Source organism: Falco peregrinus, chromosome 8 (assembly GCF_023634155.1).
Source record: "Falco peregrinus isolate bFalPer1 chromosome 8, bFalPer1.pri, whole genome shotgun sequence".
In the NCBI taxonomy this organism is placed as follows: Eukaryota; Metazoa; Chordata; class Aves; order Falconiformes; family Falconidae; genus Falco; species Falco peregrinus.
The window spans coordinates 52,325,651-52,352,702 of NC_073728.1; the positions used below are offsets into that span (position 1 = coordinate 52,325,651).

The window sequence follows — 27,052 nt, forward strand, 5'->3', positions numbered from 1 at the left end:
TCTGTACTTTTAATTATTCCTGGTACTTTAAATGTTTAGGTATATATGAAAATGTTCACTTAAATATATTTGAAGTCATATACGACCATTTAAGTGTGGATAAGATCATTGGCTTTCATTTCCATTTTTCTCTAGAGAAAATGGAGAGAAAATGAAATGGCTTTCATTTCCATTTTTCTCTAGAGAAAATTCTCTAGTAGATGGAGACTTAAAGCCTTTCCTCAGGGTTGCCTATAACTAAGTGAGGTAACTTCACCACCAATCTCATGTACTTACATCCATGCACTTAAATCCCATTTATCCTTTCACACTTTCTGTTGAGCTGACTTTAGGAAGTGCATTAGCATTTTGTGACAGTGTAAAGTACCCTTAAAACTGAAAATTAATTGAATTATTGTGATCTATGACGTTTCTGATAGTGCCCTGGATTCTTGAGGTAGGAAGCTAAAACAAGTCACTGAAGCTCAGAAGGGAACAATTTTTGCCCTTTTTCTCCTTTCTGAGTTTATTTCCTTTTCTCTTTTTGATTAGGGGTCTCAATCAAGATAATTCTTGGCTGGTTATGTGATGGCACATTGTCCTAAGAAGAACATTTTTCCATAAACATTTGTTCCATAAGTAATTTTAACTAATGTCAAATACTTATGAATCATCCTCTTATCACTTACAAAAAAGAACTTTTAGTCTTCCATCTGCTTCTCTTTAATTTTCAGCTTTATTACACATGCAATTACAATTTTCCTCTTCTAAATAATTTACTACACAGTTCATTTCACATAGAAGGTAAATGAATAAAAATTTGTTTTCTTTAGCGTTAGCCTGTCTGTTTTCTGTGTGTGGCTGGCAGCCAGGAATATTAGAATTCAACATCCAAATTTTTAAAGTGTGAGTTTTAATGTTAGTCATAGGTAATATGTATGGGTATTGTGTAAATTATCTAATGGTTAAAATCTATATCCTCTTTTGCCTGATTTTACCCCTTCATTTCATTGTCTGTTTTGTTCTAAGCAAAATGGATAGTTGCAGTGAACTAAGATGAATCTAAAAAGTTGATACTGTGCTACAAATAAGCATGAACTAATGAATACACTGAGGTTGCCTTATCAGCTATAAAGTTCCTGTGAGCGCTCCCCCTCAACTCCCCCCCCCAAAAAAAACCCAAAAAACAAAACAAAAAAAAAAAAACCCAAAAAACCCCACCCCCAAAAAAAAACCAACAACCCCCCAAAACCACCCAACAAACCAACAAAAACCCAACCCAACACCTGACACTTTCAGGAGTAGAAAAACGTTTTCTTACCAAATCCAGACTGTGACATCTGGAAAGGGTTAAGAAGGTATTTAGGAGCTAGCAGCAGATTATACTAACAGTGCTTGATTTAAGGTTCTTTCATTTTGTTTGAAACATCTGACATTGGGGGGGAGGGGGAAGAGGAACACAAAACTTTCTTGATGAACTTCTCAGGAGTCATGTCCTGATTTTAAAATTGCAGTTGATAGACAATCTACCAGAATATATAAAGCACCCTCTAAGATTACATGACAGATTAAAAAATTGTTCTAAGTAACAGATTAGATCTAAGTCACTGAGTTGGCAGTTGATGTATTGCCACGTTCCAAAGCCATGAAAACCCATGTATTGTACTACTAAAGCATCATGGTGTCCTTAAGAAATAGCCTCAGTAATTCAGTACTTCTGTGTTGTTGTAACTTCATGGGCTTGGAAGGGGAGGATAAAAATTAACTGATGTGATATGATCATAGAAGTTGAGGTCTGTCGTATAGAGTTGTATGTTTTGATTAAGGCATCCCAAGTTATTTACAATTATGCATCTTGATATATCAGAGTGCAGAGATGATTTTTTTCTTGTTCAGAAAAAAAAAATGGAGATGCTTATAGCAGTATTGTTTTTTTTCTTTTTAACCCTCTTGTGTTCCTTTGACTCATTAACGGAATCACATTCATGTAAGGACTTAGAATAAACTTATACTAGGGAATAAAAAAGATATTTAGTGTTTATTTAACTGTTTAATGGTCAGATTTTTCATACAGTGTGACAGCAACACAAATAAAACACAAGTGAAATAACGTGAAGGTTTTCCTTGCACCCAGATCTAGAGAAATAAGGATCTAAACAATAACTCGGAATCAAATAAATGGATTTTTCTTAAGATTCCATAAGTGGCTCACGTGTCACTAGTTCAGGAAAGCTCAGAATTGTAACTGTCTGTATTAATAGCCCATAGAATTCAGTTTTTTTCAAAGGCCTATACTGAAGTTCGGCCATGGTTTCACTGGGACCAGCCTTATGTGAAATTTTGTGCCTAAAATCTGTGGGCTCTCATGAAAATGCAAAACCAAACTATTTTGCCCGTGACTTTACCTGGTTTGGGTTTATATTTTTAAAACAATTCTTGGTATTGATTTGGTCAAGTGCTCAAAGCATCTTTGAAAAGCGCTGAAGGATACACTTAGTTTTAAGCACTGAACATTTTCCTCGGGAGAGGCACTTCTGTGAGGTATTAGGTATGTATTTGCCTTCCGTTCATGCAAACTTTGCTGTAATTAACTTCAGATTTTTCTTTTCTTCCCATTTTATCTGAAGAGTCTTTCATTCTCTCAGATTCTGAGAGCATCTTCAGTTGTAATTTTTCCATGCTGAACAGCTCAAACAAGCAGATATTAAGATTCATATTTCAGTGATCTCCTAAATAAGTGTTTGACAGTGCATGCAGCATAACTGTAATTCATTAATTATGAACGGCTATAGATAATCGTGTTATGCCATAGGCCAGTTGAGGTCTAGCTTGACTTTTTAAATACTGCAGAGATGAGGAGATGATTTAAGAGGAGTACTTAATTGTAATATTTGGTGACACTAATAACAAGTTGTCTAATACAAGATCATAAGCAATTAATTTAGGGCATACTTGTCTCAAAATGTTCATAGATCTGCTCAGGTTGGAAGGGACCTTGAAAGATAAATATCCTTGCGTCTATTCCCTGTTCTTTCCTCTCCACCCCTGCTGAAAAAAACCCTCAAAATTTTGTGACAGTTTTGTAGATAAAACCATGAGTTAGAAGATGAGTCTCTGTCCCTGAATTCCCAGTGTTTTCATTAGAGGTACCAGTGCAATTGCAATCTATTCCAAACATCCACAGTATACTGTAGTAAAGAACAGGGCTTTGGTACAGGTAGTAAAGTGAGATGTATGAATGCATTTCATGCATGAATTAACCAGCTACTAACTAGTAGATTTCAAATCGATGTGTTCTGCTTGCCGACTACCGTGTAGTGTGCTCAGGCAGAAATACTGTATAAAGCACGGGAGGTCGTGGAGCTACTTGAGATTTTGCGTGTCCAACACCCGCTAAAACCATGCACTTACTGCGGTGACTTAAAGTGTGATAATTTGAGAGAAAAACCAAAACACTTCAGCTAATGTCTTTTTGAACCTGGTAAGACTGAAATATTAAACAAAATCTTTATGGTGAAAGTACAAAATGAATTCAGAAACGCAGCATTACAAATTCATCAAGACAGAACAAGCTGCTGGGAGATGGGCCATTATTTTCAGGACAATCTCAGTGGAGTCAACATGGAGCTTTCTGATTAATTTGTGTGTGTGTCTGTGTGCTTGAATTGTTAAAAATGGATATTCTCGATAACGTGTGTGTGTTCAAACGTATATACACTTTGCATGTATTATGGAACTGTATAACTGTATGGAATTCAGCATGTGTTATGGAACTGTAATTTGTACACTGTGATGGGAGTTTATTTGGCAAGGGAGAGCAGTGAACATGTGTATGAGCTTTAGTGACTGAGAGCCAATTAGGGGTTTTGCTTACCTGGTTTTAAATTTTGAAAAGAGGCAGACAGAAACACAGATCAAAGAGGAGGTTGTTTTTATTGTGGAAACACAAACATTTTGCTGAAAAAAATACTTTCAAACTTACTGTTTTAAAATTTAATGCATTTGGGGGAAAATACCACTTTTCTTGATGAAGGTATTTGTGTGGCATTTAATGGCAAAGTATCCTGTGGATCAGTCTGTGACAACTGTCATGAAAACTGCTATACAGGGGCAGAGTATATAAAGTATGGTACTCTCCCACCCTGCCTTGAAGAGCTCTTTAAGAATTAGTTTCAGATCACTGCTTTGCATTTGTCTTCAATATTCCAGCAGTAGGACTGCAAAGTATGTTTGACATCTCCTGACTATCAGAAGGGAAGTTCCTAATAGCTTTTTTGTAAATTCGGGGCTTGAAATTCCTTTGGCAAGTAATCTGGTAAATGAAAACATGTTTTGTGTAAGTTTTGGAAAATATCTGATGATTTCCACTCCTGGAAATTTAGTGTTTGTTTCTGATCCCTGGATTCGTTTGTTTTCCACATCTTTATTATATTAGATTTCTGAAAGAGTTTGCAATGTAAAAATTGAGAGGGATTAAGTAGGAATGTGTTCTTGAGACTTCTTTCTAATGGAACATGTTCACTTGGTCAACTTTGATCTTTTCCAGATACATGAAGATGTGAGAATGATGATGCAATTCCACATGTTAAAAAAAGGAAGCAAATGCATTGCTTTCTGTTATGTGCAAAATGACTACTGCTCTTGCAAGCTCTGGATTATTGTCCTTTCAGGGTGAAGGAAAAACCAGAACTCTTGCTCTCAGTTCTTTCATAGAGTTCATGGTTTCCTGGGCATTTTGTCTCCCAGAAATTTTAATAAATATCGAGTAAAGTAGAGAGAAGGCAGGAAAGATTGCGTCCAGACCGCTGGTTTTGGTGCCCAGATGGACAGAACAATGTAAAACCAAAAGTCCCGAGAAGTTGTGTAAATGCCTTCCAATAACAGCAGCTGGAGGGAAGTGCTGTGTAAGTTGAAAGTTCACTCTGTGCAAGATCTGAAAATTGCTTAAAAACCATCCGTGTTTTCAGAAGATGCTGCTGAATCAAACTAATTTAAAGTATGATTATAATGAAGCTGATTAATTTAAAACAGGATCTATTTTTCTGAAATAGTTTCCTGGTGCAATTATATCTGCATTTCTCAAAAAGGATCAGAGTCTGGGACCAGTAATAACTTCTTTTATTTCCACAACAAGCAGGCTGACGGAAAAAGATGTATCCTTATTTTGTTAAAATATGCTGGATTTGTATTAATTCCAAGTAAGAGATACTTTTAATGCCATTGCCGTTAACCATTTACCTTTCATGCCTTGAAAAAAGGCAAGCTTCTATCTTGTTCTTGATGTTTCCAGCTGTCAGAGCAATTACTTCCATTTGGTAACTGAAGTACAAGCCTGACTTCAGTGCTGGGAGAAACAGTGAACCACAAGGAAGGAGAGAAATTTTGAAGGTGGTTGAGATGAGACATTTAATCTAGCTGGAGACAGACAACTAACTAAATCCATTCAGTAACGAAGGATGCTAGATAATTCTCAGAAATATACTCCAAGAAGAGAAAACAAAAATTAAGTTACAAGTGTAATGACATTAAATTAATAGGTCTTGATGACAGGATAGCTTGTCTGACAAAGTGCAGTCAGGATTGTTTACAAAGTAACTATTAATCATTGTGAAAATGGAAATGAATTATTTAAATGCATAAAAAGTTATCTGGTAGAGATAGGAAGCCATGAAGGTTAAGATTAAAACACAGGGAGAACAACCAAAAAAAAAATTGTCAAAAAATATACTGTATAGGAACAGGGAATAGTTTCATGAGAAGTAAAGTTGGTGACAATTGAAGAGCACAGGAAATATTGAACAATATATAAGTTCTAAAACTCAATGGTAAATGTATCCTGTCAATTGATATGGCTGAAATAGTTGTGAAACTAAAGAGTGGAGGCAATTACTGGGCAAATGACACAAAACAGGCTAAACAGAATAGATAGAAGCAGTTGTGTGCAATGGCTCCAAATATCAGACAACAGTGATTTTAAATCAAACTTAAATTAAATGGCAGTCATTCCTAGATTAGGGTAACCACCCTGATTTTTCCTTTTTGAGGCACAGGGAAGTAAATTTATTTCTAAATGCAAATATACATTTCATTGTTATTAAAATGTTGTTCTAATCCATATAGACAGAAAAAAAAATTTTCAAGGCCTTCAAGAGCAGGTTGGATAGAGCCTTGAGAAACTTGATCTGACCTCACAACTGCTCTGGCGCTGAGCTGGAGGTTCCACAAGAAACCTCCTGAGGTCTCTTCTAGCCTGAGTTTTCCTATGACCCTATGAAAATATTAATACAGTATTGTCCTGGAAGATCTTTCCAGTGTTAATCTTCTGTTGATTTCTTGCAGATAAAATATGCCGGCTGATTGTGGAAAACTAGGGATAATTTGCTGTTGGGGGCATTGCAGCTGTTCTTTGCCATAAAGTTTTCTGTATGTGTTAAGGAAAATACACCAGTGTAGTAAAGGCACTCAGAATGGAAATTCTTCCCTGTGAGATACTCCAATAGGCTTTGGCTTTGCTGAACCATGAACGATTTAAAGTATCATTAATACAGGTGCAATGACTGTTAAAGATGCAAAATTTTTCCGCCTAAATTTTTTTTAGATATTTCTCCCTACAAAATTAATTGATGAATTTCTTTTATTCATCTTATTACATCACTTATTCTCTTGGAAGTGTCTCTGCTGAGTGTGTTCTCTTTGCCGAAGTGTTGGGCTGTCATGCAAATTGGACTTTTTACCAGCTTCCACAGGCTTGTCATCACTATGAAAGAAACGATATGTACTTATTTAAAATTGTCCTTTTACTTCAGTGCTGGCAGTTCTCTGCCGTGCACGACATTCTTGAGAGGATCAGCCTGTCACGTCTTGGGATATGGGGAGAAGAGTGTTTAAAATACAGGAAAAGGCCTGTGGGACATGGCACTATTTTTTTTTTTTTTCCATTTTTTTTTTTCTCCATCCTCACACTCTTCGCTGTTCAAGCCCCATGAAACCCATACATAAGGTTACAGGACTCAAGAGACTACTGGCTGGGGAAGGCTAAACCAAGGTGTTTGGTCTACCCCCCCAAGATTTATATGTAAACAGGGAAGAAATATATTAGTCTGAAGGGCAGCGTGTAGCCTCTTGTGTGTTAGACCATGATATATAAATGCTTACAGGAATGTATCTGTGGGAGATTTGTACTCTCCAGAGCACATTGCTGCTTTCAGGACATCAGTTTGTCACTGACGGATTAATGAACCGTTTTGAAGAACTTCTTGGAATCAGCAGGCCAGAGAGACTAAGTGTTGCAGGATCTGTGGTGACAGCGTTCAATAGAAGTGAACTGGGGCTGGTGCTTCGGCTGGGAGCGCAGAGTGCTGGTAAAAATAACCAGCGGGTTGCAGTTGCCCAGAACCATTTCCATGTGTGTTTCCAAAGTGGGTGCGCTTGGGAAAAGCAGGTGAGGTGTCTGGGCTTTCCATCCAACCTGTGTTACTTTTCTTACTTCAAGAAAAAAAAACCAAACAGAAAAATGCCAAGAAAGATGGCATAGAAACCTAACTTGATTAGTAGTAGCGTGTGAAAAAATGCAGAGACAGAGGGAGAAGGACTGCGAGTTTTTTTGGAAGAAAAATAGAGCAAAAATAAAGTCAGGGTATGGCATGCACATACCTGTCTGGTTTTGTCCTCTACATTTCTGTGAACTAGCAGCAGCTTTGGACACCATAATAAGCTAAAGAAAACAATTAGTCTGATTTTATTTCAGTTACACAGTACATTACTAAAGGAAATGTTATGTATCCTGTTGTTTTTATAATTCTGAGATAAGCTCTAAATTGTAGAGGAAATGTTTTAGGCTTTTTAAATAATTTTTTTCCTCAAACTCACTTTCTTGTTCTCACTGTCTTTCTCTTAGGCCAGCATTTTCAGTGAGATTGTTGTTTAATGAATGTAAACATTGCTTTGTGAGCTGATCTTAAAATTTGCTTTAAATTTGTAATTTCTTATTAGTTATATCCTTCATATTTTTGAAACGTTACAAATACGATATCCACAATTGTCTTGACAGAACTCTATAATAACTGAATATATATCTTTCTAAAGGATATTCCAAGAGCAGAAAATGTGATAGCTTTCAGTGTCAAGAAGCACTGAGGAAAGCCATCATTTTGTGAATTAATAACTTAACTGTATTATATTATCAGACACTTTGTTTAGGGCAACATTTTGAAAAATGCTGTGCTCTGATTTTGTCCAGTTTCCCAATGCTAATACAATAGGGTTTTCTTGTCTGCTGAGTATTGACAATTTTGAAAAAAAATATAGGCTTAATCAGTAATTTCACTCTGGTGCCTCCTAAAATCTTTCTGACTGAATACTTTAATCTGAGCTTCTCAGCTCATTCTACTTTGTTGTCTTTAAAACGGAGGTGAGGTTTAGTAATTCTGTAATGCTGAAACTGCCAAAAACATTGCCTTAGTATTGATTAATATTTATACTTCTTTTTTTAAGAATGTTATACCTGCCGTAAGGCTATCTAAGTTGTCTTTGGCTCTCTCAATCAAAAGAGCATTTTCACATAGGTTAATTAGGTTTTATCTTAATCTCACAGATCATAAGTGAACAAAAATTAATAGTGTTCTCATCTGTGAAAGAATTCATAGGAGAAAAATCTTGAAGGCCAGAAAATGTATCTGAAAACCACCTGAAAGTGTTTTGGTGTTCTGTGTTACAGAGGGAAAATGACTTAGATGTGAAAAACAGAGGGTAGCCGTAATATCAGAACAGAACAGCAGAATAGAATAATTACTTGAGCATATTTAGGAAAATAAAGAATATACATATTATATATGCTTTCTTTATTGTGTCTGTTGTGGAAGTTACTTTGCAGAAAGTTCTCCATTGCTGAGGAGACAGCTAACTTTTTACCTGAAAGGAAATACTAGCAAAATAATCTTGCTTTAGTAAAACAAACTGAATATAGCAAAGTAAATTCCTTTGCCTATAACAATGATCCAATAAAATATTCCTATAGTATTTTTCTTTTTCTAGAAGTGCATCCTCAGGCAACCCAATTAAATGGGCTCACAGGAGGGACATATTTTTGTCAGAACACTGCATTTCTCAACAGCACAAAGTGTACAAATACTGTCTGAAGCTCAGATAATAAACTTTTTGTCAGCTATTTCTCTTAACTTTTTAATATTAAAATTAAATGTATATTTCTTCACTGAGATAACTTTGTGCCTTGTTTTAGTATTTCTGAAAGGAGAAATGTGGCATCCCTGATAATGTAGCTCTGGGAGTGTTACTATGGTTTTTTGTAAGTGTTTAGAGTGCTCCTGTTACTTCATCACTCAGCACAGCTCAGAGGTTCACTAGCACCACAGAACATGAACGTGCTACCATCTCTTTGCAAGACTGAAGAAGCAGAAGTGACTGCCTAGTGAGATAAATTGGAAATTTGCTTGCGGTTTAGCCTGGACTCTAGGGATTTACTGGTACAGAAACATTTGAAAGTTTAGATGTGGCACTGAGGATGCTCTGCTTACAGCCCTTCAGGTTTGAATTCTTGAGGCTGAAATATTGTGAAATGCTGATAATTGTCGGTAGTTCTGAGAAGATGAACACCTGATGTGTGAGGTTAAGTAAGGTGATAGGGGACTCAGTGTCAGCAGGCTATATGTTAAAGGGAAGAACTGTAACTGTTTGTGAGGTTTAACAGGGTTTGTAATGGGCAGCCAAATTCTGTTGCAGCCTCATCTTTCAACAAACTGTGTGTACTGTAAATAACCAACCTGTTCTAGTAGTTAAATGCTGAGTGCATCTCAAACTGTTTTATTCTCATTAAGTCTCAGTTTCTATTGGACCAGAGTCTTCAGTTGGGAATTTAGGAATTGCTATGGATCCTTTTAGATAGGAAAAGGCAGACAGAGCTAGCTAGCATAATAACAGGCGTATCAATGGCACTTTTGGTATTGCAATCTCCTTGCCTTGATAGAGCAACATCTCTATGATCAAAGGAAGCAAGGCTGTATTTAAAAATTAATAAATTCTGGGAATATTTATTCATTTCAATATTTCCCTTGTAAAATCTTGCAAAATGTTTATCTTAAATAAGTATTACATGCTTTAAGTGAGCACCTATTAATTTTATAAGTTGTTTGGATTTTTTTTATTATATTTAAAAATTATTTACAGTGTTACAGAGCAGCATTAACTTGGCAATTCTTTTAGTTTCTAAATGTATTCTTAAGGCTTTATTTACATATTAGCCACTTGGGAAACTATAAAGCATCAGGAAGAGCAACAGTCATCCAGATGTTATGCTAGTTTAGTTCTGCACCTAAGCACAGCCTGAGTTCTCATGTTTCAGCCAGGTTTAATAATGCTATCAATTACTATATTTTTATCCTGGATATTTTTTTTTTAAATTTCACTAAAAGTATCAGTAAGACATGCAAGTGTCTGGTAGCTGTTTCTAGTGGTTTGCTTTTGAACCTCTTCTACAAAAGAGTAGTTTAGACCACCATCTGCTTTCATCAGACTTTTCAATTGGATCTCCAGTTCTGCTTAATCACTGATTTATTTCCACTCGATTTTAGAAGTTATGATTTATTTTTTTTGTTCTTTAGTATTTTCAATAATAGTTTTTACTCTTTTGCAATACTATTAATAATGGGTTACAATAAAGGAAGTCTAGTAATAAAACCAAGATAAATATGATTTCTGTAGTAGCTATTTACCTTTCTGAAGAACCTGTATAAATGTACAGCTGCCTACGAAATGATCTCTGAACTCAGAATTATTCTCTCCTTCTCTGAAACAGCTTGTGATATATAAGTGAAGTAAAAATTCAAAATTCAAATGTAAATAAATTTTTTTTTATATTTCTTGTGGGTTAAAATATTTTATCCTACTTCAAAGACATGACTGAGTAATACTTCTAGTACATAATTTTGTCTGAGGCAGAAAAATACGGTTTCCATAACTTTTCTTTAAAGTGAGCATAGTTTGCGTTTATTCATCTTAATTCGCATTGTTCATTTGAGAATCCTACAACACTGTATAAAGTGGACTAGATCCTTTCAAAAGAGAAAAAAAATCTGAAGATATCAAGATACGTGACTCTCTTAAGCAAGTAGCAGTTAGATTACATTTTCAGTTCAAGTTCACTTTCATCAGTCTTCCTCCTATTATCAAGAGAGCAAATCAGGGAAAGCCAAAAGACATGAGGCAGATGCTTTTTCACTGGAGTGACACGCAGATTGCTGGCTCGGTAAAAGTGCAGTATCATGGTTCAGTCTGGGTGACTTGCTGGAAATTAAAATCTAGTGTCACAGTGTCTTGCTAAACTAATTGACATTACAGGAAACATATCGGCCATAACTGCCTTATTTCATTTTAGTGCATGAAATATAGTGACACTGAATTGCAATGCAATATATAAATCACTGTGTAGAAACAATATAAATATTGGCTACTGTCAGTAGTGCTAAGGAGACACAAATTCATGTCGCTGAATGGTAAGCACTCTCTTACTACAGATTTCATACGCTCGGTAAGAAGGAGTTTTATGCCTAGGAGTTAAGCTCTGCTGACAGGCTTCCGTACGCAAGTCTCTTGCTCGATTGCACGGTACTCTGTTTTTCTGAGAACTGTTGTAGGAGATAAACAGCCATCTTTGCTTATTTGTTCAGCTGGGAAATGAGTATAGCTGATGAATAATTCTGGGATAGTTGCTGCCGAATAAATGGTAAGCTTATTTGTTGGGATCTTTTCCTTTCTGCAAAGATCGTAGAGGTTAGGTCGTACAATTCCCATCAAGAAAAACTACTTGGTAAGTTTTAGGGCACACAATTAACTGGCAAGTAAGACTCAATAGATCAAGAGAGTTCAACTCTGTGTAAGGTTCTTGATGTCATTGTAATTTTTTTTTTAGTAAAGATTTACAGAATGTGAAAAAGACTTTTTTTGAAAGGGACTATGACAGATATTATTTTGACAAGTCTTTGCTGTTACCCATTTTTTTTTTTTTTTCAATGTTCATTCTACTTTTATGTGAGTCACTTTGTGGTGTCTTCCAGTGTTAACAGGGCTGGCTTTTTATGTTAATTTTGTTGATGTGAGTGTGAGATAGGTAATTATGAATCAAATGTGTTGTAGTTGTTGGTGTTAAACAGAATGAGGGTTGAAATAAGCACTCAGGGAAAAACATTGCTCATGAAGGAAATTCACTGAAGCTCTGAAAGTGCTTTGTTTTGGGTTGTTTTATGTACAATTCAGGTAGTGAAACATATTTGTGTGCTTCCTGTTGTAAAAACTGTGCACATCAGTCATAACGTCATGTGAGTCTGAGGAGGGTGTAGCATTAAAATTTGCTCCTTTCTTAAGTATATAATAGCTGTTAATATATTACAATACATTTTGCAGTGTAGATGTATACTTTTAATAATTTACTTATTGGCAGTTTTACATATGTCATCAACAGACAGCTTTTTAAATGTATGTGGTAAGTATAATATTCAGGCAAAATCTTCAGCTTCAAGCATTTTCAGAAGGAAATTACTTTGCTTTAAAAACACTGCACTGGGAAATGTAGTAAAGTGTTTTTACTAGTTAGGAATAACCAAGAAAGTGATGAGAAGTGGACGAAAGCCAAAGCACAAAGGAGTTATCCATTCATTACTGATGAGTAGAGATAAATACCTTCTTCATTTCCATGCTGTTGTGTTGTATTGATGGTATACAGAATGTTTCCTCTATTTTTTTTCCTCCAAAGTTTCCTGTTTTCATTACTTCTGAAGTGTTTCAGTAGCCCTGTTATATTCCAGTTAACAGAAGTGTTGCTATACATTTTTAAGCTGTACTGTGAAACTGTATTTTAAATATTTTTCTCACATTGGACCTTACCCGCATGCTTTGAAAAAATTTACATCAGGCCCAGTCTTTTGACTCCCACTGTCACTGTTGAATGTTCATGAAATTTATTTCCTTTTTTGGAATTTCCTTCCCTTTTCCAATATTAAAAGACAACCAGCAATATACATTTCAGTTATTGGCCTATGGTGGGTTTGGCTAAGGTATGTATTCCTATCTTTTTTTAAAACTAGTACTAGGCCCAAACTGGCATTTCTTTTTTGGCTTAAGAATACTTTTATTTGAGAGTATTAATGAAATGAGAGAATATAAATAAGAGTGCCAGTTATCAGATTTGATGCTTTCCTGCATAGTATCTTCCCTTGGCTCTTTGAAGCTGATGGTCAGTAACTGGCAACTTGGCTGGCTGTAACAACTCTGTCAACTAAATTTAAGTTTAAATCACTTAACGTATTTACATTTAAAAGTGTTTGCAGAGAACCACCACACAAAAATAACATTCAGGATAAAATTTACTCATAAATATGCAAATACTAATAAAACTATTCATTTTTTTTTTGCTCTTATGAGAGAATTTGCATTAAGCTTAACTTTGTCTCATATTTGCTGCTCTTCTGTTCATTGTGTGAAATAAGAAAACTGGGAAGAAAAGAGATCTTTTTGATCATGATAGAATAGGAGTAACCATCTATTTTCTGTGGCCTAAATTTCTGTGTCTGGACAGAATAAAAAAGTTTTTTAAATTTAAAATTATGTGAAGAGTGGAATAATGATGAAAACTATACAAATGATAGTATGTGTGTATTGCAGAAAATACAGTATTTGCCTATTTATATTCTAGGTTTTGCTTATGAGTTTGTCTATACTAAATATATATAGACTAAATATAGATAGTAAAATTTTGTACAGCATTTCAAGCTTCATGTTCTCACGGTAACTGATGAACCTATTTAGTTCTATTTGTACAATGTGTCTCTGTATGCCTGTATTGTAAATAGCCTCTACTTTTGTAGTTTATGCCTGTGTAATGGTATACACTGACATAGTCATCGTGAGGTTTGGTTTCCTATTTCTTTCAACTCATTGTAATTATTGCCTTGTACTAGGCTTTTTAAATTAATTCACTCCCGTTTCACCTTTATAGTTACACTAAGCTTCTAACAATCTCATCCTATGAATGTAGTCGGATACTAAGGCTCTAACAAATCAAAATCATCTTGTAACTAGCCACTTCTACTCCTCTACTTCTTTTGTGTGTTTGTCTTCCTAAGGAGACAAGTTATTTGCATGTTTGTTTTGATGTTTATCCTTAGAATAGAGGGGGATTTCTGTATTTAATGAGAATTTAACAGACTTTTTTCTTGTGTGTGTGTCTACTAGATGAGCATGTTCTTAATCACAAAGTGTAAAGTGTCTTGGGATACTTGAGTGACCTTTGGTACCTGCATGTAGTTTTTTTGAATTACTATTTCATTTGGAATGTTAAAAACAGATGTCTCCCTCCTTTCCAAGGAATGAATGTGACAAGTTTTCCTTTTTTTCTGACTAATCACTTTATATTTTGCAATATGTAGCTTGGAACACATTTATTTTTAATAATAATTTAAAAGAAGGCTGCCTAAATTTGAAAGATTGTGAGGGTTTTATAAAGATTATTTAAGGTGTCCTATTCTGACCATCAGAAACTTCAGTCACATCTGAAAACTAGGGCCAACAGATGACAAATAACTTCTAGTTGGAACACCAGCTCTGCTTCTGGAACACAGTGTGTTTGATTCTGAACTCCAGCCTGGTGACTTGGCTTCCCTTTCAGCTATACCAGTGCTCCAGTTTTACAGTTTTATGTAATTCATTTTTATGCACTGAACCATGCATGTTTAGTGTTCTTCCTCCTCTTCTTTTCCTCTTTTACCGAGGTGTAAAGAGGGAAGCATGATCTCTCTATATATGTTATATATGAATACACATAGATTATTCCTTAGTATAGGAATAAAATTCAACATTCCAAGGATAATAAGGGAGCAATTGCTGTAGCTCATCTGCTTTATGTTGTATATATTGGTATAATGAGGACTAATACATTTTCTTACTGGCAATATATTACTGAACATTTTCTGGTATCTGGTTATGAATCAAATACTGCAGAACAGTGATGAAGCATAACAGTACAATTCTTCAGATGTAGGTGGAATGTTCTTGAAAGCAGACTGTCACCCTCATCCCGAGGGGGTGGGGAGAGGAAGAGATTTCAGATCACAAAAACTGATCAGATCAGAATAGTTGCCAGGTAAATATATTTGGCAGCGAAATAATTGGAAAAACTTCCTTGGTTTTTGCCTGCTTGTAACTGTGAGTTTGGTGAATGTTGGAGGCACCCTACGGAAGCTGAGCAGCGTGTGTGCACGGGCTGGGTGTGCACGCTTCCAGTAGCGACTGCGGCGCAGGGCTGAAGGCACAGCAAGTGAGGATGATTAACCTTTAACAATTGCAAATAGGAGGAAAACTGAAGGGACAGCATTACCATTCTGGCTTTGTGTTGACAAGGAAGAAATGTCATAACTATTCTCGACAGAAACAGATATTTCTCCCTGCTTCAGTGAAAACTGAAGGGGCAATTTGAAGCTCGTGTATGTGGGCTCTTCTGGGGGAAGGTGCATAAAAAATTAAAAGTGTTTCCACCATGGAAACCCATACCTCTGTAAAAAAACATTTTATACTGATTCATCTGAGCATGCACTGTTGTGCAGAAGAGGCAGGGTCAATGAGTTTCCAAGTGCTGTGTCATTACTCAGAGAACTGCTGGAATAGCCATGGTTGTCACAGCCTCTCCCTAATGCCTGTTTTTAAGGGTGGACAGCATACATGTTAAAGTAAGTAATTACGCCAACCCAATTTATACATAAAAAGCTTCATAATAAATAAAATAAAAATAGTCTTCTGGATGCTCAGAAATTGGTAATGAAAGTTATATCAGATTTCGATTTTTCTTTTCAATTCGCCATTAACACTGGCTTCAATTCACATCATTTAACCGGAGGCGTTTCCCTGATGTGCGTAGGTTAGGACTGATCGCCCTCGATGTTCTAAAATCAGTGGGGGAAGATGTGTCTCCAGGACCTGAAGTTAAGTAGGATGAATCCCACCTCTGCATAGCAGTGGAAGAAAGTTTGCGTGCCTGTTTTCCCATTCGTTTGTTGTTTATCAAGTCCATGGCTATCCTGTGTAAAGATAACATCTAGAAATTTAAAAGTTACTTTTTCTTTAAAGTAAATTTTAGTGATTTCTTACAGAGGCATTTTTGTAGACTTTTTTTTTTTTTAAGTTTAGTCTGTGAGACTGCAAAATAAGAAACTTTTGTATTTTTTGTCCTGTATATTGTTTATGTGTCAATTACAGTTTGGGGTTTTAAAATGAAAATGCTTGTAAACTACAAATGTGGCAAGTGCTTTTAACATATTTGAGCAGGAAGATAAATGTTTCTTTGCCAACTGTAATAAAAACATAGTTTCAATAGTGGGCTCCTCCTTTAAAATACAAAAGTGGCTAACGAGAACTAGTACTGCAATTTATGCAGTAAAATGTTCATATCTTGCATGCTTTTTTTTTTTTTGTTACGCACTGCTAGAAATCAGTTTGTGACATGTAGTCACCACAGTTCATTAGTTAGGTGGCCTTCCTTCTTTCCAAGTGCCTCAGACTGATGCATGGATACAGATTTTCATACTCTGATATGGCCAGGTCCTGGAGTCGCTGATAATCAAAGCAGGTTTTGTTGACTTTTTGTTGAAAGCTGTCTTTTGTACGCTAAAAGTTCTCACTATTTAATGAAGTCCATGATAAATACAAATTGTAAATAATAGTCTGAGGCCTGCTTTATGACTTCTCTAGAGAAAGCAAAACAAAATATTGGTTTTAGAATATTCCTCCTTTTGGTATTCCTTCAGTATCATTTTACAGCCCTTGACTTTGTGGTCTGTGATCAAATATACAGCTCCTTTGTGAATTATTTATGGAGGTGGGGTTTTTTTTTATATAAGCTAATATATAATGAATATTCTGTCTTTGTATAACAGTCTTACAAAAAAATAATAATTTGTAATTGTAGCGTTCTCTAAACCACCAAAAGATAAAAATATGTCTAAAGTATTGTACATTAGTGGCCTGCATCAAGACAAAGCAAGCCTCATAATACTGCAAATATTTACCCAGATGCTTAATTGTGCTCTCTGAATTGTTCCATTGAAGTAACCAGAGTTACTTCATCTGTAAAATTAAGTAGACGACTAAGACTTGGCAGCATAGAAACCTCAGAGACTTCCCATTGATTTCAGTGCCCAGGGGAAAGTTAACAGACTTTGAAGAGATTTTAATTTAGAGAAGTGTTTGGGTGGTAGCAGCAACTCCAGAGATACAAGACCTGATCTAGAGCTCTGTGAATGCAGAGGAGACCATGAGATCAAATGCAGATCTATGAATATTCCTGTTTCCTAGAACTCCCAGGCTTGTGAAGTGCTACAGAAATTTCAGACTGTTAAACATCTACAAATTTTTTTACATTTTATTTTTAAATATTGAAATGAGAACTCCCAAGTCATTCATAAAATGTAAATACCCCATCTTTTCTGTATTCTCATTTCTGTTATTAAGTATACACAAGATGTTCTGTACTGCAAAAGTAAATAAATCTACTTATGGAAATTCTGAACAGAAATGTTTGCCTTTAGGAACAGTTGCAATGAATAAATATGTATTTGCATTATTGTTTTTTTGCATATGTATGCTGTCTGTTTCAATGCAAACATTTTTTTTTGTTTGTTTTTATAATCACAGGACTATACCTTGACAATGTACTTTCAGCAAGCATGGAGGGATAAGAGACTATCGTATAATGTAATACCTCTAAACCTTACTCTGGACAACAGAGTAGCTGATCAGCTGTGGGTTCCTGATACCTATTTTCTGAATGACAAGAAGTCATTTGTACATGGTGTCACTGTGAAGAACAGAATGATCCGTTTGCATCCAGATGGGACAGTCCTTTATGGACTCAGGTCAGTATGAACCATTTCTAAATCTTCTTTTATTTTTAGTCTTTTAATCATGCCTTCAAATTAAAACCCATTCTTTGCCTTTTTTGATGTTATCCTTTTATTGCTGTACTCTGTATAACTGCTGATATTCCAGAAACAATTTTAAGTATTCTAAGAATGGATAAACATGTTTTTTAATATAAATTTTGGAGAGAAACTACAATTTTTAGTACAATTCAGACACTTGTAATAAAAACAGATAGGACTGTAAAATTATTTTAAATACATATAATGGATTAAAAGCCAGTTTTAGAGCTCCTTCCTTGAAGGAACTGAAAAAAACACAAAATGAGGATTAGAGGAAAAAAGGGAAAATGTGTGTGATGGCTGAATTGATAGTTTAACTAAAATATATTTAAAGTTTTTTTTGATTGAATATTCAGTTGGCTTGTGTTCTACCCAAATGAATCAGTTTCCTGATTTTTTCACTATGATGAGGTGTATGACTAGAAATATTTTTCAGCCTGATATTGTTATTGTGTATAACTCTGTGGAGAGTGGTGAATGAAGAAGTCAACAGAACAACTTCATTCATGAGAAGTTCTGAAAACTGCAGGGAAATGTCTGTTTAGTGATGTTTATAGAAAAAAAAAAAATTACAAAGTGATTTAAATGTATTCCTGCAAAAGATGACTGACTTAATATGGTATGAGTAGTTAACAAAGAAAGAAAGCATTGACTGGCTTCAAAAAAAGAAAATCTGCAGAACTTAAATCTAGAATGTCTCATATTTTCATATTGCGAACAATATATAATAATAGTTTCAGGGAAGTTAAATCTCAAAATATTTGTTACTGTATTTTTTTTCACTGTCAGTGAGACTGTCCTATCGTCTGCCTATAACTATCTTGTCAAGAAGCATGCGCTTTTAACTTGGATGTTTTCTACACAGCTGTACAGGAAAGCAGCACGGTGTTATGTATTTAGTTCTGTCACTTGAACAAATGTGGACCATGAAGTTTGTATCTAATTAAGCCATTTATTACAAGTCACTGATATGGATGCCTTTAGTTTTGATACTGCACTTGAACATGCAGGTGTTTCTGGAAATCCTTACCATGAACTACTTAGATTAAGAGGCAGCTGAGCAAATGTAACTACTCTGGATATACATTAACGTGTTTCTCTGTAGAGGCTTTTGTTTAGAACATGGATACCTAAATTCCAACTCAAATGTCCTAAGCTCTTTTAGGACTTCAGGCTTAACACTTTTGGCATTGAACTTCAACTTTCACACCCAAACCAGAATAGTTCCAGGGTGATTAAGTTTAACCAGTCACTTGTGCCAGGAAGTGCCTTTCTCAGGACAGGCGGCTTCTAGTTCTTGGGTAGAAACCGTTCTCCTTGAGATGGAGAGAGACTAGACCAGTGCTGCCACCACTGTGCTGGAGTCAGGCTTCACACACCTCCTGTCTGGATCATCCCTGGACTCTTCAGTCACTGCCAGCTGGTGATTCATCTCCAGAAAAGGGGAATGAAAAATGTGAAAATGTTAACTTAGCGGGTACTTCATGATTTTGAGTCACTCCCCTATATGTGCAAGATGCTGATTTCATCCTTCTTTGTAGAACCTAGAACATCTTCCACTTGGTGGAAAAGATCTGGGTTTTTCCTGGCTCCTTAGTTTCCTCTGTTCCTTCCTTCCTATTTCAGGAATAACATTGTCTCTTATGGCTGATGTTATTTTACTACTTAAAAAGTAAAGGAAGGAAAAAAAAGGGCTGCAATACCTGCTAAAAGAAATAAAATTAACTAGCTACATCTGGTACACAGCAAAAGCATCACCATGGTAGAAAAGTATGCAAGTGAATTTAAGAGCAGCAGCATGCCAGTCATTACAAAACATGAGACCAGGTAGAAATTTTGTTAGAATGTGCAAAAATAATATCCCACCCCCCCCCAACTGAAACAGAGTATTTCATTGTTAGATCTGTAGCACGGACCAGATACTCTCTTATGAACTGCAGAGAAACATTTTGCCATATATAACTAAATGGAATTAATTTTGATTTACAGATTCTGCTCTTTTGTGCTGTTTGTTATATTTACCAATTTCTATTGCGTTTAGTTGTGTTTTCTGTGTGAGATCAGTTCAGGCTTTGGCACTATGGCTGGGAGCAAGTCTGGAGGGGTTTTTATTTATTTTCAATTTAAGACTCTGAAATAGTCATGTTTGTTTTTCAGAACAAATAATGAAATAAATATATTTTTTTTCCATAATACTGACTTTTTATCACTACTTGTGACAAGTAATTTTCATTCTGACTGCTTAACAAGCCATAATAAATTCTATTTTTGAAAGTGTTAAAGTCACTAGAGCTCACAAAAAACTGTTCTGTTGGAGAATCAAAGAAAGATTTTTTTTTTTTAAAAAAAAAATTTTTGAAGCTGTAAAGCCATTAATGAAAAATATTTTTTTTTAAGGTTTAGGGGTTTTGTTTGATTTTAATTCCCAAAGAAATAAGGTATTGATAGCTTTAAAACAATTGGCAACTAAAAGCTTAGGTTTACTTTCTGTGCTTTTAAAAAATCTGGTTTTCATTATTTTTAAGACCGTTTACTCTTTTTTTATATATACTTAAGATAATTTTGTCTCAAAATGCTTTGCATAAAATATTCTGGACTAGTACAAGAATGAGCTTAGCTGTCTTTTTTTTAGCTGATTTGGTGTGGTAGTGCTTTATTGTCTTGGGTAAAACAATTCCTCCTTTTCCTTGAGTGTATGTAGCAAATCTTTTATGATGTGATAAAGTGAAATCTTGTGTATTTTTTACTTAAAGCTGTTTAATGTAATTAGATGAAGCTTCATTAATGCTTTGATCCTTTATTTCCCAGAGTTTTTTTTCAATACTTGCAGTCACAATATGGTATCCAGATGGTTCTGGAATAATTTCTGTATGTTGTATCTATCGTAGAACTTATGCACAGCCCAAAGTAAAGGCTTTTTTAGAAGAGTTGGTTTTTTTTTCCCAAGGTCAAGAATTTCAGAGCAGAGAAATAAGTTTCTAGTATTCCAGTATACCTAGCAATCTTGTATCTGTGATTATCAGTTCTTCCAGCCCTTTTAAGACTCTGTTTGGTATGTTTCAAGTGTCCTCTTTGCCCTGTGAGCTGGCACGAGATGAATGATGGGTGTGAATGCTGCCTTCATTCCCTTGTGTGAAAGGAATTGTACGCTGAGGGCAGCAGCAAGACAAGTGTCACCCTGTATTCCCCCTACCCGTCACACAAGGTTAGGGGCTGCAGCTGTCATGGGTGCTACTGCAACTATGTACTGGAACAGCAAAGAGGGGAAGGACACCTCTTGTTTCTTGGAGAGGTAGTGTGTTCTGGTATAGAGGCTATGCAACGTGAACGGAAACCTAATAGATGAGGACATGGCAAGAAAAGGTCCACCTTTTGACCATAGGATATTCATAAAGTCCACTTTGTTTTCTAGTTCAAGGTTGACCAAATAGCTTCTAATCCTGGGACGACTGTCAGATTAAAGTTAGCAGCTACTATTAGAAATAAAAAAAATCTATTCTTACTTGCATGGAAATGGGGACCTAGCAATGCCAGTTTAATAATAAAAAGTTTTTTTCATTGTTGTACCTTATGCTATACTAAAACCTGTGGGGGTTATTTGCTGCATTTAGAAAGATGCACTTCAGAGTGGATACAGCTGGATAGGTCACCATATAGCTCTTCCCCTCTTATGTAAATTCACACACACTCTACCCTGAGTGTTGGAGGAAACAAAACCCTAATTGTTCTTCAAGTCAAAAAGAGAAAATTATGGTTAAGGGTTTTTCTCTAGCTTTTGTGACATATTCAAGCTAAAAAGAAAAAGAAAACATTTAAAGGCACAATAGGTAATGGGTTTGGATGAATAATTTTTCTTTGGTCTCAGTTATTTGGAGTTTGTTGTAGAGAAATCTTGACAGCATCTGTGTACATTTATGTTTGTAATATATATGTATCAATGTTACACTGTTTGGGCAAGAACATGTTGCAAAGGCCATACTATTATGATTTTGAAAAGCATTATGTCTGTTTCTAGCTTTATCTTTTCCAGTTTGTAAGGTTTCTGTCTGCTTGTCCTTCTCAGGAAGCAGCCTGTTTCCAAGGAGGGCTGCAGAGGGGATTGCCAAGGGCAAGGAACAAACCCGAATATCAATATAGGTCTGTCATAGCTGGACAATTACCCTCAAAACCCCCTTCTTATATGTCCTAATTATTAATGACCTGCAGACAAATTTTTGTGATGAAATATAGAAGGTCCTACCTCCTCCTCCTCCTCTTTAGACTCACCTGAACAGGTCTCAGAAAGGCTTTCTGGCTAAAACGTCTTTCAAACGCTGGGGTGGATGGGGCAAATACACATGCTGGTAACGCAACAGAATTATGTGACTGACCATACTCTGCTTTTGCCTTCAGTGGACCATGTGGCAATTGATGGTATGATCCTCCTGTTAAGGCTTCGGTTTTACAGCTTTAAATAGCTTTAACTATTTATTTTATCTAAAATTAATTCAAATTTAATGTGATTTACTGTCCACAGTAGTGATATACTTAATGCCTGCTTAGTATTAGTTTCCATGTCTTAAATGCTTGCTTAATATTAATGTCTACATATCATTTAAAAAACCAAGTGTACCCTATTACTGCTCTGAAAATCACTACTTTTATGGCTTCATTAATTTACTTTAGCTTATTCTTGCAGTGGCATGTTCCTACTTTGAGTTTCATTCTACTAGATTGAGATTCCTTTAAGTGTCAGTCTTAAATTTTTACTTTTGCCTCTCCATACATCTATATATAAATGCGTGTGTAAGTGTACACTCATGCATGCACACACGCATACCTACACACGTTTCTGTGAATTTGGTTTCGTTTACTTTGATTGCTGTAACCAAATTCATTGAACTGCAAGTGATCTTACTACCAAAATGGTAACATATAAATGTAACTGTCCCATTCTTTTATGCCCCTATAATTTAATTTCCAGTTCGGATATAGCAAGTGGTGATCCCTTAACATGGTTCTTTCTGTTTGTCCTAACAGAAGCCATACCTGGTATGCATGTCGGATCTCATTAGATTTAACATTGTGAAGGGAAATTTCAGGAAGGATCAGGAGACAGTTTTGGAGACACCTGGTTTATGCTTTCACTGAAAGGGTGGAGGGAGACAAAAATGGCTAATAACAAATGTAGATTTATATGTGGTAGTTACCATGTCCTCGTAGCCTGCCTTATTCACTGCTACAGGGCATTAGTTAGGGGCATGACTGAATTGTGACCAATTTTTTTACACGGAACATGATATACTGGTTACTTTTATGTTTAGAGGTTTGGGGTTTTTTTATTTCTCAGAGATCGCTGACAGCTGTTCATGTTAAGGGAAAATGCTTTTTTCTGCATTCCAGTTGCAGTATGATATTTACAAATATGCTTGAACTTCCTTATTTTCAGTTTAAAAAAATGTTTTATTTCATATTTTTTTTCATATTCCATCTGGCACGAAAATTCTTCTTTGCTGCCAAGCCCAGGACATTCAGTAGAAGATATACTTAAATCACTACAATGGTAGAAAATTGCAGCATGTAGTTTTAGAATGAAGAGTCATTACAGGGAAAATTACTATCTGTTGGTAGTTAAGATGACTTCCAACAGGATATTAGTGATTCGACAATGTATATGGAAAAATAGACTTAGGGGACCATGATTCAAATCTAAGATAAGAATCACTTTTCAGTCGGTTGAGCAAAGTTTGAATAAGATACGCAGCCAGAACTCAGGAAAAAAGGTAACGGCTTTAACTGAATTTCTATATGTTAAAATACCTGGTTTATATAATACACGTAGCAGAAATAGTTGCTATGGTAGATAAGATTTGTTGTTTCTTACATTTATTTTTATATATCTAGGTGTATATTTAAAAAAAAAATAAAATTCTCTGACTTTCAACATGAAATCTGTTCTAAAATGCAGACAGAAAATTAAGCTGCCTTCTGGTTTATTCTGTGTAATCCTGAGGAGGAATCGCTTCTCTGATTTTTGCAGCCTGTGGAAGCACTGGAAGTTTTCTAAGTTTTTTTTCTAGGGTTGGAATGCAAGATTTGAAACGGGTGATGAGCAAGACGCTTCTGTTTGCCAATCTGGATTTGGTACTTTTTGTGTAACTTTCATAGGGTGGTTTTCTGGAACTCACCTCTTTGCCAAAAGAGAGCACTTGGGTGTTGTGTGTCAGAATAAGGAGGAGACTAAGTTTACAATACTAGGGTTAAATGTAGTTGAAGTGGCTGAAGACAAAGACGTTTCATGTGGTTTTGCGCCATTAGCAGGCTGGGTTTAGAGATATTTGCTCTCATATATGCTTCTAACGGTGCTAACAAGTGGACTCTTGACAGTGGCTTAGTCACTGAGGACTGATTAATTGCATGACAAAGAGCATTGTGTACTTCTGTATCTGTTCATACACCGGGTTTATGCTTTTTGTAACTGAAGCTTGTAGGCATTTTTTTGCTGAAAAATAGAATATACACAGAACTTTTGTCAGGGGCCACATCCTGTGAGATGATGACATTTCCGTTCTTTTTAGCCAAAAGAAAACCAAAAGAACTCTAGAACAGAGTAGTTTTGTCAGAAATGAAAGACTTGTCCCATTTGAAGGCCCAACGGTTTTATCTGCCAATATTTAATGCATTGCCAACTATAAGTTTTCAGCCCAACCAGCAATAATTCTGAACTGTTTGACTGATAAAACCTAACAATCTCCTGTGAATAAGAGAATTATGTACATGATGGTCTTGCTTGGTCCTCTCTTTATTTCTTGCTACCAGCATTGAGTCACATGAATTCAAAATAGTTCTGGATGCCTGGATTTTGTGTTGTCTCAGCTGTGCCTTCTGCTGTCTGCTCACTCAGTTTCAGCTGCTTGGAAATTTTCACTGTTGCAAGTAAAATAGATTCTCCCACGCTTCCCTCTGATAAAATAGCCCTGGGCATTTTTGTTGTATTAATAGACTTGTTCAGCAATTGAACTTCTTATATACAGCTTATCATCTACAAAATCTGATGGACAGTTTAAAAAGCAATTGCCTTTCTAAATGCCTTTAGTTCTCTGAAGATACTATTTGAGAGGTGAATTGTTTATGCCAGACATCCTTCAGTAAATCAATGTTTATTTTGATGTTTATTTTGCTGCTTTGGGGTACTACTTTCTTTCTGCCCTTCCCTGTGATAAGGCTTATTTTTTTATTAAGATCCTAAGCATAATTTGGAGGTAAATTTCCATTTTTCAGTTTCAGGACAATACGATCATTTGTGCTAGCTGGAATTAGAATTATATCTTTAGACTGCACATAAGATTTGAAATATCCTTTTAATTCCCAAACTTCCTCTGCAAGAAAGAGATAGAGACCCCTGTCCTACCTCTTTTGCTACAAAAGTGTATTTCCAGATGGTGGACAGAAGTTGTTTAAAGACTTTTAATGCCCTTTCATCGAAGGAAAAACTCTCTCGAAAATAGAGCATTTTAATCTTTCTCAGTTTTGGGATTTCAGAAGGGATCAAAAGGACCTGGCCTTTTCTGGAGGTGTAGGGGAAGATTTTATTTTAGATGCTGTATTCCTGATCATGGTAACTAACCAGGGTCTGGAGTTTCTGGTTCTGTCTGTAAACTTTGGGCGTATCTTCCTGAGGGTCCTGAAAGTGTCATGCCAGGGACATCAAATCACCACTAAAATCATAATGTGAATTTGTGGGCCAAAAATTTACATGTTAAACTCTACTTTGAAAAATATGTTAAGCATCGTAGACATCGGGCACTTTTACTCTCTCTGTCCTAGTGATTTTTGCCCAGTGGAGAGACACGTCATGCGATGACGCAGAACTTCAGATTGAAAATGTTTACTTGAATGTGAAGTTTCAGAAGTTTGTCTTAAAATAAGAAATAATTGATATGGCTTTCTGTTGCCCCAGTTAAACATACAAGTTTTCTTAATTTTGGATATCACTTTTTGTTGTTCTTTTTATCTCATGTAAATATACGACACTAAATTTCTTGATATGACACTAAGAGCATATACAAACATTGCAAAGAGTAACTAAAAAGTAATTTGAATAAGACTTGTTTGAACGTGAGAATCTCAGTACTGTGAACAAGTGTTTCCATTATGTTAACTGGGTAATTTTTTTTGTGCTAGTGCTCATGCTCATAGGTGCCATTACTGAACTTGCAACACTTGCTAAAATTAATTCACAGTCTGACATGCAGTTGTTTAGTTTTGCACAAGAAATGAGGTGAACTGGATTTCTATTTCTAAATTGTCAAGGCTGTTGAGAGTACACATGCATATTTATAAGAACCTTTAAATCTTGCATGCAGGTGTTCAAAGCAGGAACTTTTTGAAAACGGGCAGAAATAAATGCAAATGTAGTAAAACATTGGCTCAAATTGAAGTCACGTAGCTGTTGTGAAGTCTTGAAAAACATTGAACTACCTGTGAAGAATACTGTACAATTATATAGAATTTTGAGTACAAAGCATCGCCTGCATTAACAAGGAAGCATTACAACCCCAGCCTCATGATTTGGAAATCCTAGGGCAGGAAAGTCAGATACTAGCTCTTGTCTTGCACAATGAATATAACATAAGGAAAGGATTTGAATCCTAGCGTGTTGCTTAAGTGAATGAATTGTTGTTTTAACCAAAGAAGGTATGGGCCAAATTCTATTTTCCTTACTTGTGCAAATGGTTTCTTCAAAAGTCTCAAGGAATTCAGCACGGAGATAGTACTACTGTTATTTCTGATGATATATAAACTGAAGACCCAGACTTTTTGTGACACGAAACAAATCATACAGCTCTTCTGTCTCAGTTATTCCATTTATTAAATTGGAATTCTAAAACCTACCTTTCACAGGGGGGTTGTGAAAATTAATTAATTAGTTTGTAAAGTGCTTTGAACCCATAAACCACTACCTGAGTGTCAAACATTATTATGAAGAATTACAAAATGCCAGCCTTCATACGCACCTTGGGATTGCTGTTTTATGGATACAAATCTGTTCCATTCTCCTTAGAATCACGTTGTTCCACTTTTCCTCCATAGCATGCCATTCACAAAATGAGCCA

At 35.6% G+C, this 27,052-nt stretch overlaps 1 protein-coding gene across 2 annotated transcripts in view; it reads left to right on the plus strand.

Annotated features, from left to right (window-relative positions):
- The window catches only part of GABRB2 (gamma-aminobutyric acid type A receptor subunit beta2), a 170,936-nt gene that overhangs the window by 40,952 nt on the left and 102,932 nt on the right, over nucleotides 1-27,052 (plus strand). For both annotated transcript variants that reach the window (XM_005231726.3, XM_005231728.4), the window contains exon 6: nucleotides 17,671-17,891. In XM_005231726.3, coding sequence (XP_005231783.1) covers nucleotides 17,671-17,891 — 221 coding nt within the window. The remainder of the gene's footprint in view (nucleotides 1-17,670; nucleotides 17,892-27,052) is intronic.